The 20,979-nt window shown below is 43.9% G+C and overlaps 1 protein-coding gene across 34 annotated transcripts in view; it reads right to left on the bottom strand.

The window, feature by feature from the left end:
• Positions 1-20,719, bottom strand: part of MAP7D3 (MAP7 domain containing 3) — a 46,091-nt gene extending 25,372 nt beyond the window's left edge. For 28 of the 34 annotated variants that reach the window (XM_072817012.1, XM_072817033.1, XM_072817017.1 and 25 more), the window contains exons 1-3: positions 6,454-6,598; positions 2,383-2,481; positions 2,204-2,287 (exon numbers count right to left, since the gene is read on the bottom strand). In XM_072817012.1, the coding sequence (XP_072673113.1) occupies positions 2,204-2,287; positions 2,383-2,481; positions 6,454-6,508 (238 nt within the window). In that variant the 5' untranslated portion in view covers positions 6,509-6,598. Of the gene's footprint in view, positions 1-2,203; positions 2,288-2,382; positions 2,482-2,640; positions 2,709-6,453; positions 6,599-20,539 lie in introns of those variants that run through there. The other 6 variants (XM_072817020.1, XM_072817029.1, XM_072817032.1 and 3 more) reach the window with 5 other exon arrangements.
• Between the last annotated feature and the right edge of the window lie 260 nt (positions 20,720-20,979).

Genomic DNA, 20,979 nt, shown 5'->3' with positions numbered 1-20,979 from the left:
ACACAGAGGGAGAGAGAGAGAGAGAGAGGCAGAGACACAGGCAGAGGGAGAAGCAGGCTCCATGCAAGGAGCCCGATATGAGACTCGATTCCAGGACCCTGGGATCACGCCCTGAGCTGAAAAGGCTGATGCTCAACCGCTGAGCCACCCAGGCGTCCCAACCTATAAAAAATTATATAAGTGAACGAGAATGGCCACTAAGCCACTAAAGAATCATTTGCACTGGGGTGTTCATTTAACCCAGATAATGGAGATGGCCTAGATGACCCTCATAATCCTGTCCAAACTAAAATTCCATATTAAAAACAAATATTTTGGGGATCCCTGGGTGGCTCAGCAGTTTGGCACCTGCCTTTGGTCCAGGGCATGATCCTGGAGTCCCGGGATCGAGTCCCGTGCCAGGCTTCCGGCATGGAGCCTGCTTCTCCCTCTGCCTGTGTCTCTGCCTCATTCTCTCTCTCTGGAGCCTGCTTCTCCCTCTGCCTGTGTCTCTGCCTCATTCTCTCTCTCTCTCTCTCTCTCTCTCTCTCTCTGTCTATCATGAATAAATAAATAAATAAATAAATAAATAAATAAATAAATAAATAAATAAATAAATGAAAACCTTTACTATCATTTAAAAACAAAACAAAACAAAAAATTATTTTCAGGGTGCCTGGGTGGCTCAGTAGGCTAAGCATCTGCCTTTGGCTCTGGTCATGATCCCAGGGTCCTGAGATAGAGATAGAGCCCAGAGCTGGGCTCTCTGCTCAATGGGGAGCCTGCTTCTCCCTCAGCTCTGCCTGTCACTCCCCCTGCTTGGGCTTTCTCTCTGTGTCAAATAAAATAAATAAAATAAAATAAAAAAATAAAATAAAATAAAATAAAATAAAATAAAATAAAATAAAATAAAATAAATAAAATAAAATAAAATAAATAAAATAAAATAATAAAATAAAATAAAAAATAAAATAAATAAAATAAAATAAAATAAAATAAAATATTTTCGTTCATGTGCTATTTCCACTGATTTGAGCTGAAGTTAAACCCCATCAAGATTAACACACTACAAACATTAAAATAAAAATTTAATAGAAAACACATGCCCAGGGATGCCTGAGTGGCTCAGTGGTTGAGTGTCTGCCTTTGGCTTAGGGCTTGCCTTTGGCTCAGGGCTTGATCCTGGAGTCCCGTATCAAGTCCCACATCGGGCTCCCTGCATGGAGCCTGCTTCTCCCTCTGCGTATCTCTCTCTCTCTCTCTGTCTCTCTCATGAACAAATAAATAAAATCCTTAAAAAAATAGAAAACACACAGCCAGAATGCTTTTCTTCCTTCTTCTTTCTAAGGTCTCATCTATACAGACCACATTAAACATGCCAGTTTTACCACATTATGGTACAGCATGATGTTTTCCTATTTCAAATTTCCCCTCACTAAAGCCTGGAAAACATCTATGCAGTTCTAAAATACTCTCCTGAAGAGTTCCAAGAAGAAACAGCTCCTCACTGAAACAAAGACAAATGATCTCCATTTGAATAAAGCTGATCACAAGTTTTGTCAGGGAATTTCAAAGACCAAAGAAAAATGCAGTAGTTGAAAAAATCATTCTCTCTTTTAGATCCTAACTTGCACTGGAGAAGCCGGTTACGATTATTAGCAACTTCATTTTCCTTTTTAGAGTCATTTTTATTGAAACCCTCATTCTGCTTGTTTCTACAAATGTTGAAGTTTTCATACCTCAGTTTTCAGAAAATTAGAACTAACAGAAACTACCACTTCAAAAATTAAGCATTTTAATCAAATATTTTTCACAAGCCTTCTTTATCTGTCTTAGTATAATTACTGAATCCAGGGGCAGTCCCGTTGGCTCAGCAGTTTAGCACCGCCTTCGGCTCAGGATATAATCCTGGGGACCAGGGATCCAGTCCCATGTCAGGCTCCCTGCCTGGAGCCTGCTTCTCCCTCTGCCTGTGCCTCTGCCTCTCTCTGTCTCGAATGAATAAATGAATGAATGAATGAATGAATGAATGAATAAATAAATAAATAAATAAATAAATAAATAAATAAAATCTTTTTAAAAAGTTACTGAATCCAATATAATTCATCCTAGAAAAAATGTAAACTATGATATAAACAGATCAGGAAAAGTAAGTAAAACCACTTTGGAAATACATAACCTTGACAGAAAATTCATTCATCCTGATTTTTTTAAAATATTTTACCTTCTTGTTGTCTCTTCTTTTCTTCTCTGCGCTCCTTCGCCAATCTCTGCTTCACATCATTTTTAAGTACGGATCCATCGATGACTAAAAACAAAAAAGAATATAGTAAGACATTAATAGATCAGATTTTCATGATGTGGCACTTTGACATATGTCAAAAAGTGTTCTAGAAATTACACCTGGTCTAAATGTTGATCTTATATTTGAGGACTGTGATGGAAGAGAGCAGAGACCACTCTGATTCCGTCTTTCTTCGGCAAGGGCATGAGCTGCAGCAACTAGAATACAGGGAAGTAAAGGGAAGGGATCAGATACTACAAACAGGTAACACAGAGGAAGTAAAGCACAAGCAATTTTCCTTGAAGATAAAGGATAGTATCTTGCATCTATAAGGCAAAAATCATGACATAATCCAGGTCAACAATAAAAAGACATACTGAGTACTTATGATGTTCAACTCTTTAAGAAGGAATTAAAGCTGTTTACTGTGGATGTGCCAACCTATCTGTGGACAGAGAGAGAGTTGTTAGTGGGAGTGGTAGCACGAGCTTGTGGATGAGTAGGAGCTAATGATTAATAGCTTTCAAAAATGCCTCGGACAGGGACGCCTGGGTGGCTCAGCGGTTGAGCTTCTGCCTTTGGCTTGGGGCATGATCCTGGGGTCCCAGGATCGAGTCCCACATGGCACTCCACTCGAGAAGCCTGCCTCTTTCTCTATGTCTCTCACGAATACATAAAATCCTTTAAAAAAATTGCCTCGGACAAGACATTACAGCAAGTACTAGAAAAACTGAGCTGGCACAGAACTGGAAAAACTGTTTCGCCATAAACTGAGAATTTAGAAAAGACTTGGTGCTTATGGATCTGAATTTGGAAGCAGAAGTATCGACAGGTCAGCAGTGAGATCCTCAGAGATTAGCCCCGATATTAAAACGTACATTTAGGGATGCCTGGATGGCTCAGCAGTTAAGCATCTGCCTTCAGCCCAGGGCGTGATCCTGGGGTCCTTGGATCAAGTCCTGTATCAGGCTTCCCACAGGGAGCCTGCTTCTCCCTCTACCTAGGTCTCTGGCCCTCTCTCTGTGTCTCTCATGTATAAATAAATAAAATCTTTTTTTAAAAAAAAAAAGTACATTTATGGCGCGCCTGAGTGGCTCAGTCGGTTAAGCATCTGCCTTCAGGTCAGGTCATGATCTCAGGGGCCTGGGATCCAGTGCCATGGTGGGCTCCCTGCTCAGCAAGGAGTCTGCTTCTCCCTCTCCCTTCCCCCTACCCCCGCTGGAGCTCTCTCCTGCTCACACTTTCTCTCAATAAAGTCTTTAAAAACAATTTAAGTACATTTATAAATTACGTAGACATGGGCTTTTCTATCCTGGCTGCATAGGGTTACCCTAAGTTGCCTGCCTTTCCCCACCCCCAGTCTCTGGGGTGGAGGCCCAGGCATTTCCAGTTGCTAAAAGCTCTATTCTAATGCAGTGAAGGTGGAGAAGCACCCAAGGAATTTCCATTGACATAGTATTATTCCAGGTAGAAAAATATCAGGCAAACAAAGATAAATTTACACATGCCTTGTAAAACAGGTCCAAAAGTGGCAAATAAACTTCAATAAGGATAAAATAAAATACAAGATTAGGGGAGCACAATTAGAGGGAGAGTAAGAAAAAAAAAATGCCAGGATGATACATACACCAATTATCATATATTCCTGAGCCCTTGAATTCCATGTATGGTTGTATCTAAAATGCCCCACAATGCTGGGCATCTTCAGGAAGGATCTGGAGATTAACAGTGAAAATTCTCTACCCTTGTGAAAGCACAGGAAATATGCCCCTGGGATACCACATACAATTGTTTTCTATATATCAGGAAATAATATAACAGCTGAAGATGGGCAATTAAAATAATCAAAGGAACAGAGTGACTGTCATTGTCCTTGTCATCCATTGACTTTGAGATGTTCCTTGCTACTGAGGAAAGATATCTGGGAGTCATTTTACAGAGTAACCTTGAAAGTGACATCATAATTACTGCCATAGGGACCACCATCTCAAAAAAGGAAAGAGTCACAGGACTCTTAATGTCCAGGTGGTGTGTTTGAGCCCCACCGTGTGTACAGAGATCATCAAAAAATAAACTTAAAAGATAGCATGTCTTAAATTACAGTTTCCTATCATTCAGAGATGTCTATGGTGGAATGGCTACTTGGAAAAATCTTAAGCTATTGGAATACACATTCAAGTTGTAGAAGCTGCCCAGGATTTTATACTTGGGACTCTGGGTGCCAGACTTGAGAACCTTTAAGTTTTCTCCAGCTCTAAAATTCCATGATCTGACTCAATCTTAGTAGCTTTTTCTGTGTTTGTTGAAAGTATTCTAAGTAATTTATCATAAACCTAGAAATCACTTGTGAATCTGGAAAACAAGAAAGGTGATAAGCCAGTGGCAAAGTTTCTTATGCTCATCTGGTTGAAATATTCGCATATTATTTTAAAACAATTAAAATATAAAACACATGTTTTGTTAAAAGTGTATTTCTTCAGTGCGCTACAATCTTAGCACAGTCCTAGGCACAGAAAACAATTCAATGAATATACATAATTCATGTACCCAAAGAAGTTATTTATTCAGGACAATGTTTTAACTCTTGGTGCCTGGTTCCCAGCAGGAAATGAAATGGACCAGATTAATAGAATAAAAAAAAGCAACTGTCACAGTGGCATTTAATTTGCCACAAATTGGCAAAACATTTCAATGACTCCTTGTCCCCCTTCAGGAAAATGCTGGGACCATGAGGGCAAATCTAGTTAAGCTGGTACTGTGTGAAAAGTCTAACATATAATATGTGAGGTTTTCAATTCCTAATATGAAATGGGCAGCAAGGAGGTCAGTTAGGGTTCTAGGTTAAGCCCTTTTTGCATGACTAAGGTTTTGGCTTGAAATATTGTGAATTCAAGCGACTGTCTCATACAAGATCATAAAACACAACATTCAATACCCAAAAATGCTTTCTTTTGGGGGGGGGTATTGTCCAGAATGCTGGTTAATTTAAATGACTGAAATAAACCAGTGGCAGGGAGCCTTACTTACAAGCAGTAAAACAATCCGAATTTACTGTAAATTCTTCCTAGGTGAAGCAAAATAAGCTAGAAACAGAAGGGGTTCGCTTCCCAAGTAAAGATCAAGGTGTACTTGCTTCTGATACACTGGGGAGTTGCAGTATCCTAAGTAACAGAAAGCCTCCCAAACGCAGTCAACTTTCCAACTGCAAATTTCTAAGGATTTCAATATAATCAATTAAAATCGTTTTATTCAAGTTCTTAATAGGGAGCTAGTCTGAGAACAGCACGTAACCTCTCACCGAGCGAGAAACACCTTTTCACTAAGCTAGCGGAGCAGTCTCCTGGGCCAAGCAATGCGCTGCCAAATTCTATAAAATTAACGATGGGGGGCGGGGGCGGGCGGCATTTTGGCGGTGGGAGCAGTTTAGGAAAAAGCACTTTCAAGTGCTGCTTTCCGTTCATTGCAGCCTAGGGTCTGCTAGTTGTCCCACGGGAGGTGACATCTTGGCGAAGTCATGTGCCACAGCAGGCAAATCAGAAGGAGCTGAGAAGCAAGTTTCTTCCCAACTTTCAAAGCAACATCCCCCCAAGGCTCCGTCCTCACCGGACCTTGACTGGGAGGGTGCGGGATATTAAGCCCTTGGGAGAGGGAACGAGTGCGACTGTGGGAGAGGATGTGACCGCTAGCGCCGCGCGCAGAGGGAAAACTCCCGGCTCTGCGCCTGGAAGGGCTGCCCCGGCGCGCGGGGTCTGGGCGGGCGCCCGCACATCCCAGACCCGGGCGCGTCCTTTCTGTGGCCGCGCGGGCGTCTACCGCCCCCCTAACCGCCGGCGGAGCTCAGGACCGTCTGTGGGGTCCCGGATCCCAGGCCCCTCCACCCCCCGCGCCCGTTAGTTCCCTCGCGCCCCGCCCCCGAGGTCCGGCCGCTAGCGGCGACCGTTGGGCCGTTGGCCACAGGACTTCTGCCGTTGGTGATGCTGGCCGGCCGTCCCCCCCAAGCCTGTCCCACAACGGTTCCCTGTCCCGTCTAGGGGAACTCCGTGTCGCGTGAGGGGTGGACCGGACGGCGCGAGGCCACCCCGGAGTAAAGTTTTCTGGCACCCTCTGCACCGCCACAACAGCCCCGGGTCCGCGAGAAGCCCGCATCCCGCACGGGCCCGGGCTCCCCCGGGAGCCTCCGGGCCGCTCACCCATCCGTTCGCGCAGCCCCCTGAGGGATGTGCTGCCGCCGGCGCGCTCCGCCATCTTCGAGCCGCCGAGTAGAGAACCTCTGGAGGCGCTGGGGACCCAGTGCGCAGGCTCCGGCGTGACCGTCTCGCCAGCCTTGGTGGCGGCGCCGGGGGGGCGGGAGGAGGCGGGGTGGGGCGGGGCCCGAAGAGCAGCCGCGCCCTCCTGGTCCCGCAAACTCTGCAGCGATGCTCCCTAGGCACCACGTCCGGACCTGGAGGGCAGGGACCTCCTGGGGCTAAAGAAACCCTCCCCTGCATTCCTTGCTTTCCCACATTCTGTGCGGGGAGCCATCCAACATTCCTTTATTCCTTTTATCCCAATCTACCTAGCAATGCAGTTAAGATTCCTTCCTTCCTTGCTTTAGCAAGCATTATACTGAGCGCCTCCTGGGTGCGCTTGTATCGGGAGTTTACTACTCTTTCAAACACTATGGAAGGGTCCAAGTTACAGGGAAGAGGCCCAGAGACAGGTTGAGGGAGTGAGAGGCTCTTGCTAGGGGCCCAATCTAAGAGTACAGCCTTTTTTAAAAATTGCTGCAAAATAAATCATGACACTCTTAGGTCTCAAAGTTGCATGAATTATCTCTAGGGTGTTTATGGGTCTTTACAACGAAGGAGGGCTTACTGGCATATTAATCTCTTAGGTTTTGGAGGAGAGGTCCTTCAAGATTGCAAAATGTTTTTCCCATTCACAAGGGAAAACAATTCACCTGATGCATCACTTCCTGGGTGCTTGCCTATACAAGCTCGAGTCACCCCTGTTATTAGTGTGATGTAGCACATGGTTGTACCAAAGCAGTTTATGATGAGGCCATAGGTATGGGACAGGAGGCCACTTGTGGGACGTGCACTTTGATGAACCCACCGCATTTCAAAATTACATGGGAGCTGTAAAATGGAAGAAGCTAGTAACAGCAAACATTTATTGACTCTATGTGCCAGGCACTGTTCTGCATTACCATATCTATATTCATTCATTTAATCCCCCTTGCTACCCGACAAAGTAGGTACCATTATCACTCCCATCTCATAGATAAGGAAACTAAAGCAGAGAGAAGTTAAATTATTCAGTCACGTAGTTACTATCAGAACTGGAATTTGAACCCAAAATGTCTGACCAGTAGTCTCTTTGTGCTTAGCCTTAAGCGATATTGTTTCATGAAAGTGGAGATTTATGTAGATACAGTTCACAAATGATTAGCATCCAGAATTCATAAAGATCTAAAAATACATAATGAAAAGACAATCTCCAAGAAATGAACCAAAGGCATAAACAGGTCTCCCACAGTAGAAAAATCACAAATGATCAATAAACATATGAAGAAATCCTCAAACTCTTTAGCAGTCGAGAAAATGCAAATAAAACCCACAAGATATCATGTTACACATACAGATTTAGTCAATTTTTAAAAATGGACAATAAGTGTTGGTAAAGTCATAGATTAATACTGGGGATGGAGGGGAAAAAATACTGGGGGTGGGGGTGGGGTAGGAGTGGGTTGGGAAAAGTTCGGCATTATAAAGTACCCAAAGCCCTGCTCCTGCATATACACAGACCAATGTTGTGCATGATGCACAAGATGGTAGCCATGATTGTTAATATGACACATGTGTGATTTAGGCACCAGCAAAGCACATACACATAAACTCAGCTTTGATGAATTTACCTGGAACTTCACAAACAGACAATGTAGAAAAATGCAGTATCACTTTTATATCTCCAGCAAAAATGTTCAAAATGTTGAATCCACTGTGACATGTTGAACCCATCTACTAACGTGGAAAATTCAGACAAATCCAGATTGTGGCATACTCTATGCAACAATTGGCCTAGATGTTTCAAAATGTTAACATCATGAAAGATTAAAAGTAAACATCAGGGCAGTCCGGGTGGCTCAGCGGTTTAGCGCTGCCTTCAGCCCAGGGCGTGGTCCTGGAGACCCGGGATCAGGATCTCAGGATCTCAGGATTGAGTCCCACGTCTGGCTCCCTGCATGGAGCCTGCTTCTCCCTCTGCCTGTGTCTCTGCCTCTCTCCATCCCTCTCTCTCTCTCTCTCTCTCTGTCTCTAATGAATAAATAATAAATATCTTAAAAATAAAAAATAGGGACACCTGGGTGGCTCAGCGGTTGAGCACCTGCCCCTGGCTCAGGGTGTGATCCAGGGTCTCAGGATTGAGTCCCACATCAGGCTCCCTACCTGGAGCCTGCTTCTCCCTCTGCCTACATCTCTGCCTTTCTCTCTCTCTGTCTTTCACGAATAAATAAATAAAATCTTTAAAAATTAAAAAAAAAAACATCAGAGAAGTGTTCTGGATCAGAGGAAGCTAAAGAGACTAATGTGAAGCACAGTCCTTGATTAGAAACTAGATCTTTAGGGCACCTGAGTGGCTCAGTGGTTGAGCATCTGCCTTCCGCTCAGGTGGTGATCCTAGAGACCCAGGGATCAAGTCCCACATAGGTCTCCCTGCAGGGAGCCTGCTTCTCCCTCTGCCTGTGCCTCTCTGCCTCTCTCTCTGTGCATCTCTCGTGAATAAATAAAACCTTTAAAATATATATTAAAAAAAGATACTAGATCTTTAAAAATAGCTTTAAAGAGCATTCATTGTTGGAGCAACTGGGAAAATTAGAATATGAACCATGTATTAGATAATACTGTATCAAGGTCAAACTTCTTGGGCATGAGAATGATACTGTGGAAAATGTCCTTTGTCTTAAAGAAATAAATGCTGGAGAGTTTAGGGGCAAGGCATTTTAGTGTCTGAAACTTACTATCAAGCAGTTCAGAAGAAAAACCAGAGCAAATATCACAAAATGTTAAAAATCATGGCTCTAGATGGTTATATAGATGTTTGTTTTACTATTCTTTCAGCTCTTCTGTGGGTTTGAAATTTTTCACAATAAGATGTTGGAGAATTATTTTTTTCAATTTAGAAAGTGTGGTCTCAGCTGACTTGTAAATACCATCACTTTGAATAAAACAAAATTTGATTTGAAAATACATATGGGGAAGCACCCTCCTTGATCTTTTCAGCATTTAGAGACTTTAAATGCCTCAATCCCACCCAGGTGTGGTGGGAGGGGGCAGGGAGGAGGGGAAGTAAGAGGTCTACAGATAAAAAAAAACTAATATAGGCAGTATTTTCTGGGAGCTGGGTGAGTAATCAAATGTGTTCCAAGAGCTCAGAGAGATGAAAAATCACTTCTGGTTAGGGTATTCAAAGAAGCCTTCATGAAGAATTGGCACTTATTTCTGAACTTGAGGACCAAAAGAGAGCAATCACACCTTCATCCCAGCCTGTGGGGGGCCACATCTTCCCATTTTTCAAAGTAGGCTGGAAATCTGGATTTCATATTATTTTAATTTTTTTAGATTCATTTATTATTTGAGTGAGAGAGCGCATAACTGATTGAGCCACCCAGGTGCCCCTGGAAATCTTGATTTTAATGTAAAACCTCTTATTGTAAAAATGATGGCAACATTAAAAGCTTTGGAAAACACAGTGCAAGGCAAATAAAATGATCAGCTATCTCATCAGTGGTCCACTTTCCCAATTGTCTCCTTTTCTATGTTTGAATAAAAATCCAGGCAAGGTCCACACATAACATAAGTCTCTTTTAATCTTCAGATAATCCTTCTTTCTCATTCATTCCATAGGTGGAGTCACTCTAACTTCCAGACCACCCACTCTGCGTCTGGCAGGATGGAGAGAGACAGAGAAGGAGCCCCGCCCTCCATTGATTCCTTGGTGACTATTAGAGGTCAGGGCCTCCCTTAGAGGTTTCCTTGGGACTAGAGCAGCTCTCTAAGGAGCCCCACAAAACTGTATATTTCTCAGAAAAATATTGGAACTAGATAGTCTATTCTTCTGGAGCCAACCCAGACTCAGCTGGGAAAGAACGCAGGTGGCTCCTCTCCTCCTGTGTTTGGAAAGTCTATGTTCCCCAGTGAGCAAAAAAGAACTGCAATGCTGCTCACTTTTTTCCCTACTTGGTTATTTTCCACCCTTAAAACTGACACAAGCAGGAAGAACATTCAGAAACAACAGTCACAATAGGTGTAGGGTCTGTCCTATTTTTTCCTACAAAATGATGAAGCTTTTAAAAGTTGAATTCACATGTAATAAACACTCGGTGGACTTACCAAGTCTAACAAATTTGCCTTGAAACTGTCACCATCACAGCACTGAACTGTGCATTTTAAGCTTCACAGCCATGAGATGGCTCTTCCTCTCCATCCATGAATTACCTGTCAGATTGACCTATCAGGCACACAGAGGAGGCAGGGATCTAGTTCCTTCACCTCTCATTTCTGACTCTTACCTCCCCATCTGTTGTTGCAGCTTGGCTGTGATGCAGTTGGGGGGTGGGGGGTAGTGAGGTTTCATTCTGGACTCCTCTCTTGCCAAATCTACTCACATTTTCTTTTCTTTTCCCAAATCTTCACTTTTTCCCCCCTCCTTAGTAACAGGCATACCTCAGAGTGGTCATTTCTCAAAGCTTTCCAAGCTCTAGAATTCCCACCCTAGCAGCACTCTCCCCCACCTGTGCTCTGACCATTCACAGACCCCCCCACCCCTCTTCCCCCTTTCTCTTTGCCTAGAGAACCAGGATGATCTTGCTCTTTGTACCTTCTCCTTTTAAGGGAATCCCTGGCCCTTCCTGGGGTGGTCTGAGGGGCTGATTGTCATGGCCTGAGTTCACCAGGGTGGGGGCAGTGAGCTTCTGAGGAAAGGAAGAAGAGGCCACCACTCTGGTTTGGAGGGTATTTCCCCTCCAAACTGGAAAATCAGACAAACTTCAGAGGGGAAAGCTGTAGTGGCAGTGGTGGCCTGCTACTCAGAATAGTAGGTGAGTCTTGGATACTTAGGGTGGATAGTGAGAGCTGTCATTTGTCCAGTGTCTACCCAATGGCAGGTACTGTGCTAAATGCTTTGCATGGATCACTTCACATAATTCTCACCATAATTTTATGAGATAGCCTCTATTCTCATCCTCATTTTAAGATGAAGAAGAGGGCAGCCTGGGTGGCTCAGTGGTTTGGCGCCGCCTTCAGCCCAGGGCGTGATCCTAGAGACCCAGGATGGAGTCCCACGTCGGGCTCCCTGTGTGGAGCCTGCTTCTCCCTCTGCCTATGTCTCTGCCTCTCTCTGTGTGTGTCTCTCATGAATGAATGATAAGGTCTTTAAAAAAAATAAGATGAAGAAGAGTGAGGGGTTGACTAATCTGCCCATGGTTAGCACAACTAGCACGTGGTGGAGCCAGCACTCAAGTCCATGTACATCTAGTAATCCTTCCTCTGTGTCTCACAGTTTAGAAGATGATGATCTCCAGTCCACTCTTAATTCCTAGCCTTTGTCTTCCAGTTTTTCATTGATCCAGTCCCCATACTCAGGCTACTGAGCCTTTTCAAAGCTGCACTTTCTATAGTTGGCAGTCTTCCTACAACTACATATCCCAACCCAGGTGTCTGTAGCTGTCATAAGCCTTTAATAGAATTTTCCCAGGGCACCTGGGTGACACAGTCACTTAAATGGCTGACTCTTGGTTTCAGCCCAGGTTGTGATCTCTGGGTTATGAGATCAAGCCCCACCTGTGTCGGCTACTGGGCTCTGTTGCACAGAGCCTGCTTAAGTTTCTCTCTCTCTCTCCCTCTGCCCCTCCCTGCCATGTGCTTTCTCTCTAAAATAAATAAATTGTTAAAAAATTTTGACTCAGACTCTTAAATAAGAAATCATTGGAGGGACACCTGCATTGCCCAGCGGTTGAGCATCTGCCTTTGGCTCAGGGCCTGATCTCGGGGTCCTGGGATCGAGTCCTACGAGTCCCTGTAGGGTGCCTGCTTCTCCCTCTGCCTATGTCTCTGCCTCTCTCTCTCTCTGAGTGTCTCTCATGAATAAATAAATTAAATATTTTAAAAAGAAAAAAAAGAAACCATTGAAAATGGGTGTCTAATATAGGTCTTGCAGTGGAGATCAACAGGACTCCTCTTAAGCAGCTTTCTTCTAGATAGGCTCAGCAGAGTCAACATATGCTGAGTACTCAGGACTGGATTCAAAATGCATGTGTAAAAGGAAATGTGCCCAATCTATTGTAGTCTATCTTGCAATGAATGTTTGTTGAATGAATGAGAGAGAGTACTAAAAGCCTCTACAGTACTGAAGGAGGAAGAAATGAAAATATTTTGGATGGCCACTGGTGGGTTGAAAAGGTCTAGACTTAAAAGTATTAAAGGGCAGGCAGCCCTGGTGGCTCAGTGGTTTGGTGCCGCCTTCAGTCCGGGGCGTGATCCTGAGTTCCTGGGATCCTGGGATCGAGTCCCAAGTCGGGCTCCCTGCATGGAGCCTGCTTCTCCCTCTACCTGTGTCTCTGCCTCTCTCTGTCTCTAATAAATAAATAAAATCTTTTTTAAAAAGTATTAAAGGGCGCTTTTTGGGGGGATCTGCTACAGAAACAAGATGACAAAGGGGATGTCATCCTTCAGAATGCATCGCAATAAGACTCACACGTTGTGCTGCCACTGTGGCTCTAAGGCCTACCACCTTCAGAAGTCCACCTGCGGCAAGTGTGGCTACCCTGCCAAATGGAAGAGAAAGTATAACTGGAGTGCCAAGGCTAAAAGATGAAATACCACTGGGACTGGTCGAATGAGGCACCAAAATTGTATACCGCAGATTCAGGCATGGATTCTGTGAAGGAACGACACCTAAGACCAAGAGGGCAGTGTTGCAGCATCCAGTTCATCTTAAGGATTTCAACGATTAGTCAAAATAAATGTTCTGGTTTTAAAAAATTTTAAAAAGAAAGTATTAAAGGGCAATATAATGTCCTTTTCTCCTCCCTTAACTTCAAATAAAGTAGAGCAAACATGGGCTGGGCCTTCTCATTCTAAATACAGGCCTGTAATATAAAGGAAGTTTCAGAGGATGCCAAAAGCATAAAATATCAAGGAATGCCCTTTACAGACACTTTGGAATTTCTAATAGAGCTAAAAAATGGTGAAATCCAGATGGGAGAAAATGAGAAGAAAAGAGGAGTCAGTATAGTTTGTTAAAACACAGATTGCTGGGCCACATTCCCAGAATTTCTGATACTATAAGTGTTATTAGTTGTATAACATGTACCTCTAGGGAAATATACCAAATAACGTTTAGTGTGATGTCAAGTACACCTGAGTACTTAATGTTCTTTCACTTTGATGATGATAAGTATGAAAAATTCTAATACAGACCTAGTATCTCCTAGTTTGTGATACTTAATATTTTTTTAATAAGGGCAGGCAGATAGCTTTGCCCTACGGTGCACTGAAAGCCAAGGTATTGTCATGGCAACGCCTGGAAGCATCACACAGGGAATGGCATCACAGTGGAGGGAGAGGCATCACACACTAGGAGATATGGCAGGGATGCCAGAGGGCATTTTTGTACCACAGTTTCCTGTGCCACAGTCTGATACAACACACAACATACTTGGTTTCCCTTCTCTTTCCCTCCACCACACAGCACAGTGTACACACATATGCACCTACATTTTAAAAGGAGCTAGTTGGAAGACCAAGGGGAGACACATCCAGATCACACACAGGAAGTGAAATGCAAAAAAAAAAAACACTCCTCTCCTGAAGAGAGACAGACAGAGAGAGAGAGATGTTTCCCAGGGAACTTTGGTTAGATTTAGGGTGGATCCTATCCTTTTACCCACTATACTCAGCCCCTAATTCATTGTGTGCTAAACTCATACCTCTGCAGCAGAGGGAATGGCTTGTTGCTTTGGGTTTGATCTAGATGTTTGAAAGTTATGCAGATGGAAGGAATTTCACCCATATTTATATACTGCACTTCATTAATCATCAAGCTGTATCTAGGACTACAATACTGTTCTAAAATCTCTTAGGTCTTTAAGACTTTGAGACTCAGGGTTGTGAGATCAAGCCTCCTGTTGGGCTCTGTACTGCATGTGGATCCTGCTTAAGATCCTCTCTCTCCCTCTCCTTCTCCTTCTCCTTCTCCCTCCCCCTCTGCCTCTGCCCTCTCTCTCTCTCTCTCTCTACCTCTCTAAAAAAAATGCCATCTTTATTCTGGCTCTTCTTGAGAATTTCCCTTGGCAGGGGGTGGGGGTGTGTGTGCTGGCTGGCTCAGTCGGTAGAGCATACAAACTCTTCATGGGGTTGAGCCCTGCATTGGGTATAGAAATTACTTAAACATTAAAAAAAATCTTAAAAAATTTCTCTTTGCCAAACTCAACTGTTTGTCAACAGGCCAATACAGTTATAGTGGAAAGCCTGCACTGTAAACCCCATTGTTCCTTCAGGGCCAGCTCGCAGATCTATTTAGAGAATGTGTACTTTTAGGGGGAGAAAAAAGGGCCCCAGAGTACAAGGGAACCTTGTGTGCACACTCCTTAGGCCACATGGGTCTAGCGGAATGCACACTTGGGCAGCCAAGATCCCAGGCAAGTTTCACCAATGGGTTCTCATCCATGTGTGCTGCTGGGGTGAAGGACTCAGAAACACAGAGCAAAACTTCTCAGGGTCAGATTCACTCAATAGTCAGCCTCTCCAGGCCTCTGAGGAGTGTTTTTGGAGGGTGGATGGGGTGAAGAGAAAATGTGCAGGTTATCCCTGAGGCCAGAGGCTAAATAGACCACAGTTCTCTGCTTTCATGAAAGACACATACCCTTGCCTTTGCTTTTCTGTAGTTTCTAGATACTATTGTCGAGACAGCCATGAAACATGAGAGCTAGGGACGACCAGCAAGGCCACAAAGTTTAGACCTTCACTTCAACTCTAGCTCCCATAGCTGGAATCCTAGCTACTGCTCTTTTCCCCTGCACACACGTAAAAGGCTGTCCAGATAATCTATTGGAAGAAAAAAATAGTGAGAATTGCTGATCCAGTGCTGGGAACCATTATGTAATCCAGCTGGAATTTGCTCCATATCCTCCCAATGAAACGGGAAAAGGACACGGGAGGGAAACACATTGAGATACAGCAGTGTTGGCAAAGGCGCATGTAAAGGATGTTGAACAAGCATGATTTTTGTGAAGGGTCCAATGAGTTGGCCCCTGTCTGCTGCTCTGGACTCAATTCTCATTACTTCCTCCTGGGAACTCTTTTCTGCCACAGCAAAACCACACACCTTGGCTCATGGCACCTCTTTACTCTTCCCCTACACCTCACAGAGGCACAATTCAGATTCAGGCTAATCTGATTCCAGAGTTCTGGAGCTTTCCAGAGGTAGGAGGAGCCAGAGTGAGAGAGAGGGCTGCTAAAAACAGTGCCTGCCAGTCTCTGCCAAGGGCAAAAAGAGTAGCAAAATCAAATTGCTATTTGAATCTGCAGTGGGCGTGGGAACAGGAGATGGGCAAACATCAGCATAGCCTGAGAAGAAGTAACTCTTAGAACTGGGCTGTATAAATGGTTGCCATTTATCGGATGGTAAACTCTTACATATCTCACCCTCAGAACTTGACACATTGTTCTGTGAGGGTTTGTGTTGTCATTGATGATATTTATTATGCCTGAAACATACCCAGGTAACTAGTTTTTTTATGGGAGGAGGAGGGTGTATGCCAAATTCTGGTTCCTTCTGGATGTGTGTACACTGGGATACTGTAGCTGAGCCTCACTTCAGAAGGAAGGTGTGAGATATAAAGCACTGATTTCAATTTTAGTTCTGTAGAAATATTTGGGAAGCCTGCTTGGTGGTGTTTTCATGATTAAAAATGACCCAGTACATGTGCTTGACAGGAACATGAGCCACAGCAGGCTTGACATATGCTTTTTCCCATCTCCATATGTTTCATTTATATCTTAATCCATGGCCTTGGGGAATAGCTGGGTAAGATGGCACTTTGGGGACCACTGTCACTTGGTCTCATGCTATTTTCCTAGCCTATGGTATTCACACATCCCCCACTACGAGCTGGAATTTGGCCCTGGGCCTGTGGAATTGCTATAGGGCTGACTGCAGGGGAAAGAAAATTTGAAATGTGAAATGAATTTGTTCAAATGTGAGTCAGGGATGTGTTCAGTCTGTTTATAGAAGGAGGAAATGACATTTGAAGAAAATTGGTTCTGGGAGAAATGCTGTCATTATATAAGCTTTTGAAATTTAGTGACTGGCTAAGGCGAGTGACAGATGGGCTAACCTGTCAAGTACCCAAACATGCCCTTTACCCATTACGGTGCGGTGGCCTGGGTCCCTGGTTCGGCCACCAAAAGACTATTTGACCTGACTCTAAGTTTCTGCATCTGTAAAATGAGGATAAGAACAGTTGCCTATAAGTATTCTGTTGATAAAGTGGATCAGGTACAGTTCTCAGTATGAGCTCAATATAAAATAATTAATAGTAATAACAGCTAACATTTTGGAGGCACGTATCACATGCCAGGCACTGAGTTATGTGCGTTTTTCACGTTGTCTCACTTATTCTTGACAATTAGGCTACAAGGCCAGTGGAATTACCCCCTCAAATGCCTAATACTATTGATAATTATAAATACAGCACACAGCTCAGATTGGAAAACACAATTCAGGATCCCTGGGTGGCTCAATGGTTTAGTGCCTGCCTTCAGTCCAGGGCATGATCCTGGAGTCCTGGCTCGGGCTTCCTGCATGGGGCCTGCTTCTCCCTCTGCCTGTATCTCTCTGTATCTCTCATGAATAAATAAAATCTAAAAAAAAGGAAAAGACAATTCTACACTTTCTAATCCTGCCTATTCACCTCCCACACCTTTCCCTACCGAGTTTTCATTTGGGCCCAATGAGTTGGCCCCTGTCTGCTGCTCTGGACTGAGGGCTGGACATGTGTCACAATGTGATAGGATAATAAAGACAGGAGACCAAGAGAACAAGCATTTTTGGAGCTCAAATGCCTGAAGATGGGTTTGCAGTCAGAGACCAGAGATGGAGTTTTCATGCAAATAATAATGATTGTGTATAACTCTCTAACAGAGAGGTTTGTTTGGGGGAAACAAACATGGGTATCATTCATATACTTGAAATCTTACAATAAACCAGAACACTAAAGCTTCACAGTGTCACTACCCTTTGCATCACTGCTCCTCACCCTCCTTTCTTCTCTGCTTTCCTCTGCTGTAGGGGACAGGGTAAGGTCTATTCCCTTGAAGTGGCTTGCAGTCAGAAACCCTGTCCACCCACCCACAGGCACATCTCCTCGTGGGAGAAGGCACAAGGACAGAGCAGATAGAGCCCAAACACATAGATTGCACCCCTAGGATACTGGCAGTCCCCTCATTTCTTACCAATGGACATGCCCTTAGTAGATCTTGCAAGAAGAGAACAGTTCTTTTAGGAGAAAGACAAAGAGGGAAGGACATGTGCCTTGAAGAACCTTGGGTCTCTTAGGGTTAACCCAGGTCACACAGCCCTCAATCCATCCTGGAAGGACAGCTTGTACATGGGGGACATAGTGTCTCCTCCACGACAAGATTGTTTTAATGCAAAATGAAACCAAAGATGGTTCAAGTTTCCCTTCGACCTTGGGGTTGTCACAAGCACAGAATTTCAACATTGTTCACTTACACTATCTGTGCACAGCTCCAAATTCATTCTGAGCACATTCCCCATTCCCCGCCATCTCTGCCAATTCTCCAGGCGTGGGATAAATGAAGCCCTTTCAGTCAGGTCTCCAAAATTCGTGGAAATATTAACGGCAGGAATATGACATTTGGAATTGTATGTTGTTGTAAAGTAGGAAAGGCAGTTACATTTTTTTCTGGTGGCATTTTTGAAACAAGTTAAGGAACACACCTGAGGATGAGCTTCTCTGAGCTGGGATTCTCAGAAGCACCAGAGACAGAAAAACTCAAATGATGACTTATTTGATAGCTCAAAGGCACTCCCCATTTTGAGAGCTTAGTCAGCTTCCTCTTTATTTTACAAAGGAAACAATTTAGAGGGTGTGACTTGTCCAAGGTCACAGGGCTAGTAAAATGGCAGAGTCATGTGTTTAAATGTCCCATTTTCAAAATTCTGTTATACACAATCCAATCCTGGCAGGGGGGGCTTGTTGTGTGTGGAAATTAATAAGATGATTAGTTGCTGTGAAGATTAAATGAGATAATGTCTGTAAAGTGCAGTGCACCATAGCTACACAAAACTGAATGAATATGTTCTAGCCGTCACACATTTTCTTTCTTTTATATTCACATCCACATATATTTTAGGTTTACATAGTTGTAATGTTTATGTCTATACCACATTGTGATCTTTTTTCATTTAACATAGCCTGCATACTTACCATTTTAATGCCTAAAAACATTCCATCTGGTCGGTAGACTCTACTTTTTTTAGACACTTTACCATTATTGAACATTTGGGTTGTTTTCAGTTTTTCATCCTTATAAATAGTGGGGCTTAGAGCAATCTTACATAGCTTCCCACCCTCCCACCCCCGTGCCCCTTTTGGGGTTGTTTCCTTAGAATATGTTCTCAAAAATGGAATGAGACCTAGAAAAAGCTCTCAAACCAGATTGCTCTTTAGAGAAATACCACCAGTTGACTGTGTTTGTGTGTCACCAGCGATGGGAAGATATATTATTGCAAAAAAAAAAAAAAGTGGTTTAACTGTTCTGTCTAGGCATAGAAAAGGAACTTGGGTATTCTTGCCGGAAATTTCCTTTCCCGGCCCCCACCCCCGCCCCGCTCACCCCACCCCGTACCCTTGGCAGTGATAGTGCCCTCTTAGCCTTTTTCTGACTTCCTCCGCCTGCTCAGTGTCTTGGAACAAAAGTGACCATGCTAATACAGAACGGGATGAGCAGTTTTTTATATTAAAATCTAACAAAAGCCTCACACGGAGCACGGCTATCCCAAGAGCTTCACCCAATCAAATGCTGGAGATTCACTTGTGAATTTGCATCACAAACAAAAAGAGGATTTGGGTTTTTTTTATTTATTTATGATAGTCACACACACAGAGAGAGAGGCAGAGACACAGGCAGAGGGAGAAGCAGGCTCCATGCACCGGGAGCCCGATGTGGGATTCGATCCCGGGACTCCAGGATCGCACCCTGGGCCAAAGGCAGGCACTAAACCACTGAGCCACCCAGGGATCCCAAGAGGATTTGGGTTTTAAAGAAAAGTCTGCCATTTCAGAAAGAAAAAAACCCAACTGTGGATCTATTTATCTGTGGGCTTAAATTTGAACATTTGGCCCACTGGGCTTGGGATGCCTATTCTGACTTCTGTCACTTACAAATTGTCACTGATTTAATAAGTTACATTTTCTTTTTTTTTTTGTAAAGATTTTGTTTATTTATTCATGAAAGACACACACACAGAGAGAGAGAGGCAGACACAGGCAGAGGGAGAAGCAGGCTCCATGCAGGGAGCCTGACATGGGACTCGATCCCAGGTCTCCAGGATCACGCCCTGGGCTGAAGGCGGCACTAAACCACTGAGCCACCCGGGCTGCCCAATAAGTTACATTTTCGAGTGTCAAGGCCCTTTGCCCTCCATGCAGCATTTCTTTAAATACTCAAAACTACCCTTGGAGTGAACACTGTTAACATCCCCATTCTATGGATGAGGAAACGGGAGCTTAGAAAGATATTTAACTTGCCCAGAGTCACACAGCTAGGAACTGCCTGAATTGTGATATGAACTCAAGATCTGCTCCACTCAAAGGCCTTTGTGCTTGACCTTGTCCTGCCTCTCAAGCTCTCGCTCTCGTTTATGATCCGGTGACTCATCTGCCACACTGACTCCAATGTTGTTTCAAGGAGCAAATGAGACCAAAATCCCCAAGTGCTTTGTAACGAGTAGACAAAACATTGTATAAAGTTGGGTAGGCACTTTATCAACGTCAGGCATTGTCACTTGGATTGATTTTAGCTGAGGTGACTCTATAGGACTCTAACAGGATCACCTAGCCCCGCCCTAGGCTTTCTGGAGAGACTTGGTGGTGGTTTCTATCCTGAGAGCAGTTTCTGTGGAGTGGATCCCCGATCATATTTACACTATGCTATCTGCAAAGGCAGTGCTTCTCTGTGAGGGACCTGTACATTTCAAGATGAAACTCACCTGAATTGAAGTTCTTGTTCCTTATGGTGTTTTGCATGTTTCAAAAGGAGGTAGATGAGCTAAACAAGAGGTGGTACTCAGAGACTCATCTTCCGAGCAAGCTGGGCTCTTGTAGGTCTTATTGTAGTGGGCAAATGACAAAGTTAGGGGGTGAGAATGGAAGAAGTCACAGTCCCACTTCTTTTCCTAAGAGGAGAAATCGAGAGTTAGACACAGTTCATCTTCATACTGAATCAGAGACTGTTAGGAGACTTTGGAAGAGGCTTGAACATCCTCTCCCATTCCTAATTTCCTGAGGATGGCTTTACTGCTTTTGTTAGCAATGTATGCACTGTCCTGTGTAGCAGACTCTGTCATGGGGGAAATTTGGGAACAGAATGTCTTCAGGGATACCTGGGTATGATACATCTGCCTGTGACATGTCTCCCTGAGTGTGATGT

Source organism: Canis lupus, chromosome X (genome assembly GCF_048164855.1).
Source record: "Canis lupus baileyi chromosome X, mCanLup2.hap1, whole genome shotgun sequence".
NCBI classification, from domain to species: domain Eukaryota; kingdom Metazoa; phylum Chordata; class Mammalia; order Carnivora; family Canidae; genus Canis; species Canis lupus.
The sequence above is the reverse complement of the archived record's forward strand: the minus strand, read 5'-3'. Positions and strand labels throughout refer to the sequence as shown.